The sequence below is a fragment of the Apiospora hydei genome, assembly GCF_038363865.1.
Source record: "Apiospora hydei strain CBS 114990 chromosome Unknown utg000005l_segment0_segment0, whole genome shotgun sequence".
NCBI lineage: Eukaryota > Fungi > Ascomycota > Sordariomycetes > Amphisphaeriales > Apiosporaceae > Apiospora > Apiospora hydei.
In genome coordinates this window covers 1260939-1275167 of record NW_027117364.1, presented here as the reverse complement: position 1 = coordinate 1275167, position 14229 = coordinate 1260939, and the positions used below count along the sequence as shown (strand labels likewise).

At 52.9% G+C, this 14229-nt stretch overlaps 4 protein-coding genes across 4 annotated transcripts; all 4 read right to left on the bottom strand.

The window, feature by feature from the left end:
- Window positions 1-3863: 3863 nt before the first annotated feature.
- On the bottom strand, window positions 3864-4652 carry PG997_005873 (golgi family apparatus membrane protein tvp18; the record flags this gene model as incomplete). Its single annotated transcript, XM_066810188.1, has 4 exons — window positions 3864-4164; window positions 4230-4325; window positions 4525-4540; window positions 4616-4652. The coding sequence occupies 4 exons, from the start codon at window positions 4650-4652 to the stop codon at window positions 3864-3866; spliced, it is 450 nt and encodes a 149-aa protein (XP_066669111.1).
- Window positions 4653-6409: 1757 nt separating this feature from the next.
- On the bottom strand, window positions 6410-7199 carry PG997_005872 (nuclear transport factor 2 (ntf-2); the record flags this gene model as incomplete). Its single annotated transcript, XM_066810187.1, has 6 exons — window positions 6410-6517; window positions 6567-6665; window positions 6722-6793; window positions 6871-6935; window positions 7049-7066; window positions 7190-7199. The coding sequence occupies 6 exons, from the start codon at window positions 7197-7199 to the stop codon at window positions 6410-6412; spliced, it is 372 nt and encodes a 123-aa protein (XP_066669110.1).
- A 1186-nt stretch (window positions 7200-8385) lies between these two features.
- PG997_005871 (uncharacterized protein) lies at window positions 8386-9391 on the bottom strand (the record flags this gene model as incomplete). The annotated part of the gene is made up of 4 exons (XM_066810186.1): window positions 8386-8754; window positions 8854-9047; window positions 9146-9247; window positions 9322-9391. 4 exons carry the CDS (start codon window positions 9389-9391, stop codon window positions 8386-8388), a joined length of 735 nt encoding a protein of 244 aa, XP_066669109.1.
- Window positions 9392-10882: 1491 nt separating this feature from the next.
- PG997_005870 (uncharacterized protein) lies at window positions 10883-13395 on the bottom strand (the record flags this gene model as incomplete). The annotated part of the gene is made up of 4 exons (XM_066810185.1): window positions 10883-10979; window positions 11040-11166; window positions 11225-12953; window positions 13036-13395. The coding sequence occupies 4 exons, from the start codon at window positions 13393-13395 to the stop codon at window positions 10883-10885; spliced, it is 2313 nt and encodes a 770-aa protein (XP_066669108.1).
- Window positions 13396-14229: the final 834 nt, after the last annotated feature.

Sequence of the window (14229 nt, the reverse complement as noted above, 5' to 3'; positions counted from 1 at the left end):
GTGATCTGCTTAATAGGTAGACTGATGCTATCTTTGCCAGCCAGGTGGTCGCTTCCAAGCTTGACTCTCCCTTGCAATGCCATTAAGGGGCCCAACGTGTGGGTTGGGCACTGAGCACTGGCTAAATCAGGGGACGGGGGTGTGTGGGAAGGAAGCAAAGGTGCACACGAGTTACAGGAGAGGGGGGAAAGAGGGCAATGCAAGATAGGTGTGTCAGGCAATACACACCGCATTAATGCCACCGAAGAATCCTGATTGGAATGCAGCGGAAATCCTAGCTGAGCTGACCGACGGAGGGCGAGTAGTGCCGTCCAGCGCGAGCTGTGGTTGGTTCGTCTGATTTCGTTCGTGGATGGGTTCCTGTAATGCCCCAAAACTACGGTCAGTAAAACAACCCCATTCAAGTGCGGTAGCTTGAGAGTAGTGGTATATCTCTCAGGTCGAGAGATAAGGCACAGCCAGAAGTACGTAAGACTCGAGGGTGGTGACGATAAGCGAGGGAGTGAGAGAATAGGGTGCGCAGATAAAGCAGGGGAAGAGCCGAGCCGGGCAGAGGAAGCTCAATGAAAACGGTTCATTCCAAAGAAAGCGTAGCTGGGTAGCAATGGTGTCATTCTTTCGGGCACTGGGCCTCGAGGCAATTCCCGTGTGGATGACGGGTATTATGGCACTGCAGCGAGTAATGCTCCATGACCCAGAACTTGCATCAGCGCCCTTTCTAGCCCCGAGCACCTGCCGAGCTTATACCTAGCACCGGGGCAAAACTGAAGAGCCCGGGGAGCGGTTTCTCTCGTTTCTTCCTGTTCATTTTGGGGATGGCTTGTGACAACACCCAACTGTTGGATTTGGGTTGCAAGGAGGTAAAGAGGTGCTGCCGCTGTCAAGAGCAGCTTGAGGCGGGGTGTTGCGTGTGTGTCTTTGTGTGTGGGTAGGTAGGCAGATAGGTATGTAGGTAGGCATGTATTGCGTGGGCACGACAGCTCCTCCAACCTCTAGCGAGGGGCTGACAGCGCAAAACTTACACGTAGCGGTCGAGTTTGCTTAGGTCTTAGGTTTCTCCAGTGTAGAGCCTCGAAGTTGGGATTACGCGATATCGAGACGATATTGCAATTGGCGGGTGATGATTGTGTAAGTGGTTGTAAAAGGTCGAATCGCAATGAGGTAATAGGTAGGTAGGTAAATAGACGGGCTTAGAGCAGTGTCATCGGCTCCCTTGGTATAAGGATGTGCGAGGGAGAGGATCTGTGGTTATACGAGGGAGACGATGCGACCCGGCGTATTAATGCAACAGGTCTTTGTAACTGTTTACAAGGTGTGAAACCTCGAGGGCAGCAGGATCTTTAAATACTTTGTGCTTGTTTGGCCCAGTCGCGGGCTTGTCGATGTCATGAAATGTACGAAGTACCTGGGGACTTCCCATTAGTTACGACAGCAAGCATCGGACAGGGATCGTGGTGCTGATGCTTGCTTGCTCAGGTGAGTCGTCCCCACGAATCCACGATGGCCCGTTTGTAAGTACAGTAGCAGCAGCAGCTGCTGCTCGCTCGCTGTAGCTACATGTAGTACAGTAGTCGACTCCTCTGCCGGTATGTACCTCGCAAAGGCAGGTGAGTGGACGGACGGGTCCTGTCTGGCTGGCGGGCGGGCTGGCCTGGACCTTTTTCCCTAATCTTCCAGGGCTTCTTGCGCTTCTGGCGTGTGACCTGCCCAAGTTTTGCGCGATCGATCTGGCGCAGGAAGTAGCAAAAGCGCAGCCATCCGGCCGTTTCTGACGATGGGGAGGGGTCAAGAAACACCGTGAAAGACGGAGCTTGGCAGTCTGGTCTGCCAGTCTGGGCCCTGGGGAGGACGATGCCCTTGAACCTGTGGGGTACAAAACCGGTTCTGTGGCTGCTGCCCCCTTCTTCCCCTCCCCTCGAAACGGGCAGTTGGCAGGAAAGTTGAGCCTTTGGCAAGACACGTATTTCCTGCATCATCCATTGCAGGCGGTCTGCGCGCTGGCCTGCGCCTCAGCTGGCCGGCTTGGACGGTGGCTACTATTCCCAACCCAGTGGCATGTTCTAATGTTCCTTTCGAGGCTCCTTCCTCAAACAGCCTGCCTGCGCATTGGCGTGTTCTTGTGGCAGGGTCTTTTTGATATTTGTGCCCTTGGAGGGGGATTGCGTGCTGGATAGAAACATGCATCGGCATGGCAATATGCATTCACTTACATCATGCGGCGGGTAAATGATTCGATGTACCCTTTTTTCTTCTTCAGATGGAAGGTCAACACACTACATACATCCATTACCACAGCTAGTTGATGTACGCGTTAGCACCCACTTGGGATATGCCACTATGCAGACGCCGGCCGCATGTTTTAATGCGTGTGACGGGTGGCATGGCGATCCATAATAGGTCCAGACTGGGCAGGTGGCAGGAGGGAACAGTCCTGTCAACCCTCGTCCTGTCCTCCGATGCCCCCTTTTGCTGGCATCGGCCTTGGCTTCACCGTGTTCGTCCAAGGTTGAGATGGTAACTTAAACGGAGGTAAGCAATGGTCAGAAGATTGCCAGCCCGCAATGCCCTGCACTGTAAAGTCGCACCAGTGTCAGCCCTGATCAGCGATCGCCAACTCTAAATCTGCGACGGATACGGGAAAGAAAGCTCTCTCTCTCCTCTCTCGCATTTTAGGGGCATCCCCTCCCGCTGTCCGCTGCTAGCAAGCAGCCCGCGGCCCTGGGGGATTCCGTCACGACTTTCACCCACGAAAGACAAAATACAAAGTCATCTGACGATGCAAAGTATGAGCACTATTAATCCAGCCATGCACCGTCAAAAAAGTAGAACCCCTTGCAACTGGGTGGGCTTTGGGTTTGGACCACAACCTTAGATGCATATAGTACTTACATAGGGAAGGAAGCGGTCTGGTGATGTACGGAACGACATGCCTTTTTTGGTAAACCGACAAGATTTTTAGACTTGGCTCGGTCGTTGTGCCTGTTATTAATTGTCGTACTCATATGTGTGTTTGTATCACGAATGGCCCATGCTGCGTGTGATGGTTTCGTTCCCTTCTATTCACGATGATGTGTGTTGAGCGTGAGGTCTCAGGGGGAAAAAATCACTCGTCCGTATCAAGAATAGCATCCGAACCGTTCTACCATCAACGGCAGCACGGTTGATTGGGGGCGGTAGAACGTAAAGTGGTGGTGGTGGTGGTGGTGAGCCCAGCCGGATGGGACACGCCGACCGTTTTTACACCAAGGCCGCTTCTACCCCTGGCTCCGTCTTGGTGTGTGGGGGATCGATTGGACGGCGGCAGCACACCGTGGCATCGCAAGAGCAACTACTCCGGTACACAGGTCGTCAGGTAAGCAGCAAGCAGCAAGCAGCACACAGGTCCTGTAAATGTGGATATGGCGACCGCGAAGATACAGCGTATGCAGCAGGTATTCTCACTCCACAACCCGCGACAATGCGAGGCCATCGGCCCTTGAAGGGCCTTTGGCAAGACTCTGTCTGGACTAACCAAATCTGGGACCAAAAACTATTCATTTCGATATGCTACCAACGCTCGTGTATCACTCGGATGTACGCTGGAAATGTAGTAAATCGATTTTACATTCCTATAAGCTTTTCTCGGTCGTCGTTACACATGTCACTGTCACTTCTGGTCCTCACTCAGCCTTTCACCTGGTTTGGGTTGACAAACTTCGATTGAACGATGACGATACCTTTGCTCATCCCCTCTTCTCACTCCAGAACCTATGTACATATAATCGTGACTATTCGTCAAAAAGCACCTCCGGCCGAACGCAAGCGTCTCGTAATTTTTTTGAATCCAGTTCATAGACCTCCTCTGCCAGGAAATCGATACCTTCCTACACAATCATCTGGGCGACGCCTTGTCCGCCCAGAGTCTTGCTCCCGACGAAGGCCTGGCCCTTGACACCAGCGGCCACATAGCACAGGGCCGTGAACGTCAACACGATTGCAGCGGCAATCAAGCTGGTGCCCTTCACAATGATACTCAGCCACTGGATCAGCGCCATGACGCCGTACGTAGCAGCGCGCATGTAGTTCGTTGAAACCTTTCGGATGAGGGCATCGAAATGGGCCGAGGTAGGGCAAATTCGGAGCAGGAGAGGAACTTCGATGAAGAGGATGACGAAGGACGATATCCTGGTTGCACGGGTCAGGCCAAGTCAAGACGCTACTACGAGAAGGAACCGTGGGGCCAAACTTACAGGCACAGAATGCTGAAGGCGATAATGACCAAGTGGAAGATGAAGATGTTGGCTATGCCGAGAGCGAAGCAGAGGATCATCGACAGTATTCCGAGCCTGTGTTGGAGAGATATCATGTTAGCCAACTCGCCGCACGACCTGTGGTACGCAATACAGCAGTGCGCAGCTCTCGCAGTATTGGCTTTCGAGCCGCGCATAGTCCAATCGGTATGTATCCAGCATGGTGTGAAGTGGGCGATGCCATCAAGGACCGGGTTGAGGAAGGGAAGAGCTCGGATGCTGCGGTTGTTCTTACCATTGCCCGTAGATACCTAGTAGAGCGTCACGAGTTAGTCCCGGCCTGCGTTGCTTGATTGAGGTGTACTTTTGGGACCGGGTCTACGTACTGAAGTTCCTCGTTTGGAATTCCTCCTTGAGAGTCATCTTGCCGGCTGTCGATGCGACTATAGCTGTGCGCGTAAGGCTGCTGGTAATTGCCCTGGGAGCTGTGATCAAAGATGACGAGGCTCGATGGAAGGTAGATTGCAGATCAGGTCCACTGGGGACTGGATAGCTGCGAAATGACTAATGCTGGCGGGTTTTCCAAGGGTGGTTTGCTTGTTTGTAGTTGGTCGGATGACTTCCAAAGTAGTGGTATGGTGATGAAGTTGAATGCGACAAAGTACGACTGTTGGGTTTTCGATGTTGAGACGGCTCAGCTGGGAATGTTCTCAGCACGACAATGACCAGATCGCCAATTGAGAGAGAGCCTTTGGCCTTTGTGGATCAAATCGGGAGTGGAAGCTGCGGACGACTTCAGGTGGTGTCGTATTGCTGCCGGCAGGAGCTAGGATTGGGGGCAGAGGTCGAGGGCAGGTACTTATTGGGTACAGGTGCGTGCTGCCGGAAGGGGTCCTTTGGGGGGCTCCTCGGGCGGTGCTTGGGTCGACCTACCTCAAGTGTCTTGGGGACTTGGGGCTTGGGTCTTCAATCAATCAATCTGTGTCGTTCCTGGGGCCTGGCGCTGGCTGGCTGGCTGGCTGGGATACGCTTTTCGTATTGGCCTGCTTGGTCCGGCACCCCCAGTTGCCCGTGCTATTTGATCCTATTGGGAACCTACAGCAACCTAGAAGTAGATAGCATGTAACTTTGCTTCGCCGTACCTGGCAGAACCCCTGCTGGCATCGCCCATTCACCAAGTCCCTGCTGTGTTTTTTTTTCCCGCGAACCCCTAAGGCCAGACGCAGGGCCTCTTTGTTTTGGCTGGGAAACAGGAAACCACCAGTGCCTGATCGGGCTGCTGGAGAATGAAGCGCTTGGACGGTTGGACCGGCCTTCGATGTATTCGCGGGATCCCAGGGACTTCTGGAACGCTAGAAACGCTTAGCCCCTACTCCTGGGTCTCCACGCTGCGAGTCTGACGGGTTGCTGATTCGGTCCAGGGACGCCCAGCAGGCTCGTATGTTGTCTGGGCAGAATAAAGGCTCGGTTTCAGTATCTTCTCCCTGGCGGTGTCTAGTATTCTGCTCGGCAGGTACTCCGTAGTTGCACGCAGTTTGTTGAAGTTGCAATCTGGCGTTATGTTTCTGGCGCCACACGTTAAGTCCAATTTTATTGTAAAGGCATTCCAGCGTTGACGAGGTGTTAAACACGTAAAATTGTCGATGCGAGCTCAACATGGACTGAACTCAATAAAAGATGGACACTGTGTATGTAAGTACTTGAGGTATTCCACTATATATATACCTACCAATCCCTGATGCGTCGCAGTATCATCTAGTACCTCGGCTGCCAGGCAACCATATAACATGGTGTAAAGGGATGGCAAGACTTGAATCTGACCATAGCAGTTGCGTATAGTATGACGCGGCTTTTGCTGTCTTAACGAGACCTTTTAGATCAGAATCGCACAAGCACAAGCACACGCATGTGGAGCGTCCCTACAGGGTGTATTCACAATTTTTGGCAGTATCGAAGTCTGAAGGTTTGTTTGTTTCGTCTACAGATCCATTGCTTTTGTATAGTCTTCGCCCGTCACTCATCTCAGTAAAACATGTCCGAGGCAGGTCGTCGAACCTATAAAAAGTAGCCAAGTCCGCCCATCTACGTCTCAGCGGCGAATCTTGCGCTAGTGTCAACCGCCGAATGCTCTGGCCGAGCATGATTATCAATCCACATAGTCGTAAGCAGATTGTGTCCGTTTAACCGTAGACCAGCTTGAAGATGTCGTTGAAGACGAAGAACGAACCACCCTCAGGCACCAGGTGGAAGGTTTGGGTGTAGTTCATGGGGCGCTGCTCCTCATCGACCTAGGCCATGTCAGTGGAAATCGGGGCTTCTGTGCTGGCTAGAGCTTACCAGGAGCTGGCCAGTCACCAGTACGAGGACGCCGCCACCGGTGCTGGGCTGGGCATCAAGGGTAGAAACCTGATGCTTCACCTGCTGGAAAGGAAGGCCCTGCGAAAAGTGTCAGGAACTGTTGCAATATCATGGGCGGAAATCAGGCGACATACCGAGAGCTTCTCGACGATAGCCTGGGCACCCAAGCTGGCCGAGGACTCAAAGGTCAACATGGAGTTCTCTCGCTGTAAAGGCGTGTGCATTAGCTCGCATCCCCTGGTTTGACGTTTCCGTCTCCAAACTTGGCGAGGAGTCCGCTTACGTAGAGGGCGGAAAGGGTCTTCCGGTCGGTATCGAACTGAGAGTAGTAGAAGGTCACGAATTGCTCTGGTCGCCTAGGTCAGTCGGGTATGCGACAGAATGCACAGCCATGGGAGGCTGGGCTCGGGTTGGCGGGCTGCCAGGGCACTGGATGATGGCCATGGCAAGATAATACTAACTCGCGACTTCCTCAAAGTCTGGGAGACGTCAGTGTATGTTTTCCAAGTTGTCGGTGACAAGTCATGACGAAAGGGCGGAAGGGCAATCTGCAACAACGCTGCATGCGACAGAAATGGACGCAAATGCGGGGGAACACTCACTGGCTGCCATCTTGAGTGAGAGTGTGAAGGGTTTGCTTCTTGTGGTGTGGAAGTGGTCTGCCGGTGGGAAGCGATCGAGTCGAGAACGACGGGCAATATATGTGTACGATGGCTCGTAAGGCACCAAGGGGGGGGGATGGGATGTCGAGGTCGTCGAGAGGTTTTAGGTGGGCACACCGGAGTAACTGCAGGTGGTGAGTGAGGCTTGTTGATAGAGGGGCACTTGTCTAATTTTCGAGAGCTACACCTGTCGGCGGGGTAATTTGCGGCTGGGCAGTTTTCCTAGTCTCCCTCCATTCTAATTCGAATCTTTGGTGCATTTGCCATGTGGCTTACATAATGATAACAGGAGCAATACCAGCACCATCATGCCCGACACAGCCATTCGAGTTGCCAGTCTACAAGACAACTGGATTTGGGCCGAAATATGACTCTTATCTCTATGAACGAGGCAGCGGTTGTCCAAAAAACGAACACTGCCTGCTCCTGATTCCATAATGTGGTGTAAACCCAGCTCCGGGATTTTTCTTTCTTTCCCATGCCACCTACCCTAGGCTAGGAGGTAGGCTATCAACCTCTCATAGACGAATACATGGCATGTGATGGTCGGTCCACGTTCGCTCATCCTTCATCGATGTCAATAAAGCAGATGATTACACAGTCTATGAGCATATTGGGCAATACGTTTGCCAGCCCAACACCGCAAGAAGATGACCAAGACTGGTCGATAAAGCGGGTGTCGAATACCTAGCTTAGCAGTAGATCACAGCGATAGCCAAGGGACCACGAACAGCTTGCACCAGGATGCATTTAGGCTCGGCCTACGTCCGTGTGCTATTTCGGGATCCAGATACTCTACATGTAGATCCCCCTAAATCTTTTTCGATTTCATATTAGGGAACACGACAGGCGGCACGACACACATGTCTGGATAGGGAGGAAATATGCAGTGGAGTATTTTTCTGTTCATTCATATCCATCGCCGCGCCGACTCATAAGACTTGAGTTGTGTAATGTCATTATCCTCTTTTCGCGTATACTCTTGCTCTGCTCTTCTCGCCACCATTCGCCTACCATATTTGGTCGCCCATGTGAACCCAATGCCTCTCAACATAAGCTCGTGTCTAACCGCATCATATACTCCCATTGCTAACGTTTTTCCTTTCCGAACCTGCCCGCGAGTGGCGGCAATCCACTTAAGGCTTAGGTACGTGCAGCGATTTGCTGGTCATCAGGCAGCCGTGGACAAGGAACATCAACACAATGGGGTGGAACTCCAGAGACGAGCCCGCGAGCCAGAGGCCACCGGGGACCTGATCAAGTACCCAGCCCTGCGAGACCCAGTAGGCCATCAGGGCATCGATTCCCAGCGTGGTGGGGATGGGGGTGCCCTCGAAGTAGCTTGCCTTTCCGGAGGCGTCGTGGGGAATGTTAGCCGCCGTGACGTTGAAGCGTGCTAGCCGCGTGAGGCCGCACAGCACGAAGACGGCCAGGAAGACGTGGTCGAGTGTTGTGCGTATACCGAGACTGAAGGCAACACAGGCGGGAGCAAGGCCGAAGGAGATCTGAATCGCCAAGTAATACTTCGTTAGCACATGTAAACCCACACTAGAGAGGGGATGGGAGATATAGCAGGTAGATCGTGTCGAAGAGGAAGCACGTACCAAATCAGCAAGCGAGTCCAGCTCCTGTCCCATCATACTGCTCTTCTTGCGCCAGCGAGCAACGCGGCCGTCGAGGAAGTCGAAGAAAAGACCGAATGGCAAGAACGCAAGTGCGAGGTACAGGTTGGACTTTTCGGTGGGGTCACCAAGACAGTAGCGAAGCGAGGAGAAGATCGACATAATACCACAGAATCCTGTGTAAAAACGTGAAGATATTAGCACTCGTGTTTCTGGCCATGATTGCGCTTCTGGAAGCATTGGATATTAGGGTCGGGAGAAGGAGGCGTCGTACCGTTCATCTCGGTGATGTAATCTGCCATGTGCATGGCCCGGAGCAGGGAGAAATGACCCGTAGACGAGGAGAGAAGATCCTTCTGCTTGTTGTAGGCGGGCTCTGTTCAAGAACGTGGTGTTAGCTGCCGATTGCTTTTGGTGCTGCGATTGCGAGAACATATGGAAATGACATACCTGTAATGTCGCTGCTCTGCTTGGCGAGGGCAGCGCCATTGCTGGAGGCGGCGCTTGTGCGTTTCGACATGTTCAGGTTGTATCTGCAACGTCTGGCCGTACGTGGTATTCTTGAGAAATGGCGTAAAGGGGGAGGTTAAGTAGAGTCGTGATGGTACACCGCCGTCTCTGGTGGTTGGTGAAAACGGTTGCGGATCTTTTTTACCCCGGCAAACCAATTGTGAGGCCTCGCTTTTGCTAGTTCGGTCCTTGCAGAGGGAGTCGCAGCGAAATACCAGAGTATTGGAAGGAAAGACGTTGGGGGTCGGGAGAAAGAATGCAGAGTTGTTGGGAACAGCGCAGGTGAAATACGATGCAGCTAAGGTAAATAAAGAAAAGGGTAGTCGTTCTGCAGGCCGTGGACCAAGAGACACATCCAGTCAATCGATGGGAAGCAGGTACTTACCTACGCATACACTCACTCACACTCGCTCTTGATTTCCCATCAGTGATTTCATACCAGGTAGGGGGAGCCCTGAACGTCATCAGGCCTGCTTAGCAGACAGCCCATCACTAACCCCAGCTGAGCTTAGCCTGAAGGTGCCGCAAGCTTGGATCCGCCCACTGGCTTGCGCGCAGGCCGACAGGCTCCAAGCTGAGTGGCTGCTGCTGTTCTGATCTTGCCGTTTTGTTTGCTACCCCACGTCAGGGCCGATCAATCTCTTGTTGCATTGCTAGTCAAAGCCAAGCCGGTTATGTCATCTATAGAACTCGCCTGGACGGGTATAGTCGCTCTGCCTCTAGGTATAGAGAAATATAGTCTCACTCGCTCTACTACCAAAGAGCCTCTACGAATCGGTATAGAGTAGACAGGTCATTTCGGGCGGACTGGGATCTCACCAGTGACGATGAGTATGGCGGTGCGTGTCTGACATATTTCACGTGCGTCATTGGCAAGAAAGATGACGGGGTCTGGCGCCATGCCTTGGTTTCGATGAACTAGATGTTTGGGCAAGCTTTGTGCCACTATGTATGTACTATGCTGTTTTAACGACGCCAAACAATCTCTCCCTTTAATATGTCCGTCCAGCCGCTACGGGCCGCGACTCTGGGTATGCGAGAGAACGTAGATCCAGGTATTCTATAAGCCGCCCAGCGGAGTTGTTTCGCATGCCGACTCACAATTCTCACTCCTATTAGTTTTATGCCCTCCCTTTCTCTGGAGGAAACGGTAAGCCTGTTTAATATGCCGCTTTTAGAAGCAATCCTCCCCTCCTCCTCCCTCTGCCTCCGAGTGGTGGCCACGATCGACTAAAAAAATCCAATTATGTTTGCAGTGCAGCGCTTGACATATGCCAGTTGAGAACAAGAAAAGGCGAAAGCAGGTGGATCTCCGGTGATCCTGATTGGTATGCCGGAATGCGGAACCGTTGTGACAAATGCACCGTACAAAACACAAGAAAAAGGTGCCGAGCAGGCTGGTATCTCCCCTCCCAGTAAAGGCCCTGCCAATCTGGGGAAGAGTCGGTCAATCGGCAGCAATCATGCCACCCGAAAAATACAATTCTGCAACAGGCCCATCTCACTGGACAATGATGACAGAAAATCCGTCGACCCAGTCACCGCAGGATCCGGACACGCCGCAGACTGTGTAGCCTCGTGGGGGTAAAAGAGTGTGGCTGAGAGGTTGGCAGGTTAGCTTTGATTCGACCCAATCTCCACGATCTAGATGTACTCACGGTTCTCCGCCGTGGGGGTTGCCATAAAGTGGTGATTTCCTCCCCAAGCTCGTCAAAACCTGTATGCCATCGATCCAGAATCCTGAGCGTACGAAGAAACCAGTGACGTATTCACCACGGAAGGTATCTGTCAACTGTCGTTAGCGTTTCGATGTGGCTATTAACCTAGATGAGAAAACACTTACCCATCTTGAAGGTGTCGCCTCCTGGCTTGCCGCCGCGTTTACCGAATAATTGGCTCGTGTCGTCGTCGTAGAAGAATTCCATCCCGTCAACAGCGAAACCATGATAAACAACAATACGCAGCAAGACGCGGCTCTTCTCCTTAACGCTAGTAAAAACGAATTCTTGAGGCTCGCTACCTTGCATCTGGGAGTGGCCAAGCTTATTGCTGCGGTATGCCGTCTTACCCAACACAGGCGACAGCTTCAGTGAGGATGCCTTGGAGCACAGGCTGGAGAAGTCGGCGATGTCGAGGTTTCCGCCGCCCAAAGACTTGATACAAACCTTGAGTTTCGCTTGTCGCTTGTCCTCCGGCAACTTTTCCCTCAGGGACTTCTCCGTGAGTGTCACGTTTCTCTGAATAGAACCGTTCTCGAACGGATACTCAATCCAAGTGTGACAAAGATCATCGCCCTCCGGATATACCTCCACGTAAGACACTCCAGTAGCAGCTGTAATCTGAACTTTCCCTTCGTCCACTGGCCAAGCCTGGGCACTCGAGTCCAGATTCAATACCGGATCGTTAGGGAGTCTGAAGCATGGGTGGTTGCGGAATCGCAGACAATCGAGTCTGTGCCAAGTACATTCATCCCCCTGAAGTACCAGTCCACCCTTCGATTTCGTCCTAGTGCTGTATGCCTCCCGCACCACGAAAGTTCGGTTCAGTCGAGTGTAATCTCTCAGCATAACACCGTTTTCCTGATGAGGGCAGCCCAAAAGATGGCCCGTCTCGTGCATATGGGCGCCAATTCCTATGTTGGCAGCTTCCCACGAGCTTCCCGACTCGTTGCAGTCGTTTGCGACGTAAGAGGTATCGGTAGGTGTGCAGTCGGTAAAGGCGGGAACCACTTCTTCCATGGTCGAAGGGTAGCTATGCATGCAGTGCGAGCCGAAGATGGCCAGCTGGAGATCTCCAGCGTTTCCTCCCAGTGCAGCGTGGCCTGTCACGGTTTGCGCCGTAGTATCCCAATGGGCATCTAACAAGAGAACAGACACATACTGTTTCTGGCCTGGGAGCGGCTTGAAATAATCCTTGACAGCTTCGGCCGCGATATCATAGAGTTCGCCATTCTTTGTTGCTTTGGGGTTTTGCTGAGCCCGCTCGAGGTCGCGGATTTCGGCAAGAGTCTTCTCGGACCTGATGACATGGATTCGCGCTTCTGAGCGCATTGTGCCCATCTCCCGGTCTCGTTGGTTTGTGCTGCCGTTGGTCCATTCCTCCTCGAATCTAAACACCCGGCGCCCAAACTTGTTTCTCCACATCTGTTCTGCCGTAAAGGCTTGCCATAAGTATGCCGCCATCCGAAACTTCCTGATTGCAGTTTCAAGCCCATTGCCTTCTCGCTCGATTCGAGCCGGTGTCGCATCAAAGGTTGCGGGCGAATCTTTAGCTAGAAGAATAACCAGCTGCAACGGCGGGGAGCTTGTCGGCGGGACCATGTGTACTGTGATATACGAGGAGTGAATGGGGTTCGGCGAACCACTGTTGGCCAGCTTCGGGCTGGCAAAATCGAAACGCAGTCTGTTTGCTCCGGGGACCAGATAGACTAAGGCTTTGAAATGGGACTCGTAAACGGGCCAAGTGGTCGGGGGGAAGCCATCGTCGAGCCGGCTGACGGTGACGGTGCCGTCCAAGGAGTTTTGTACAGTATCGCCAATCGTTCCATTCACCAGCAGCACCTTTTGCGAGACCTATACTTCTGTTAGCCAACTGGCCTCAAACAACACAATTAAGGGCCCTCGCAGCTCCACGTCGAATTTGGTGGAATCATACCCAGGTGTTTTCAGACAAGTTGGTTATGCGCGGTGCGTATTGCGACACAGGAATCTGCTTCGTCTTGCCATTGAGGACGGGCGAGCCTAAACCGGCCATGCCGGAGACGCTGTAGCGGTTTGTGTTGGTGCCGCTGGGTGCGAGAGACGGTCGGGTTTGCGGCACAGGCGGCGGCTGGTCTTTTACTTGCAGATTGAGCGAGGGATCCGATTGAGTACCGAGTGTAGGCGGCGTTATAGAGCCCGTTGTGGGAGTTGGGCTTTGGCTGTTCTCATCGTTGCTGGAGTTATCGGTGTTGGAGCGGAAGCTGGCGCGCGACCGCCGCCTAAGCTCCTTAAAGTTTAGAAACCCTGGCGCCATGGCTTTTTAAGCTGTTCCAAGTTGAGTGGCCCGAAAATGCTACTTCGGCTTGTTGGCTGGTTTCAAGATGTTGCAAGCGGACGGAGTATGCGCAATTGGCACTAATCGGCGACCAGCTTACGATATAAATCAGGAAGCTCTTGCGCCTCACCGAAGTAATCGTGCGATTTTTCCCCGTCAAACAACCAGCAGCAGCGCAGCGACTTAACAAGAACCAGAGAAGCCGCTCGGCGTTGGAGACTGCGGGTTGCGTGAGAGTGGTGGTGGTGGTGGCGGCGGCTGCAGGCTCTGATTGGCGTCAACGAGGCACTGTCACTGTAGCAGTGCGGTAGGGTCCGTGTTCCCCGCAGGAGCTCGTATTCGAAGCTGTCAGGACGGCGAAGAGCGAAGGTTTATACCGATATGAAGCCGTCTGCCTTTGTTGCCTTTGGACACAAGAACGAAGGGAAAAGAAAGGGGATGGTGATAGAGATTCGCAAGAAGAATTCTTTTTTCGGAAATGGATAGTCGAGACAAAATCACCGACCGGTGTTGTTCTCTGTCGGCTACTACCTTCGTCTTACTTTGGACAAGCAGGACTGGGTGATTGCGGTGGGTACAGCATGTAGCTCTGCGAGCCAAGCCAGGTTTTAGCGGCTGCTGTCGAGGCCCCTGTCACCTGTAGTAGTAGGCCCGCACGATGCCAACTTCGTCGACTTGCACGGCTAGCCGGGGATCTGCTAGCAAGGGGGCTGTGAAATCTGCCAACCAAAAGCGAGTGATAGTCGATGGGCCGGTCGTATTTCTTATCGCTGCGCCAGAGCTACGATGTTCTTCTCAGAGCTGGCAAACGAG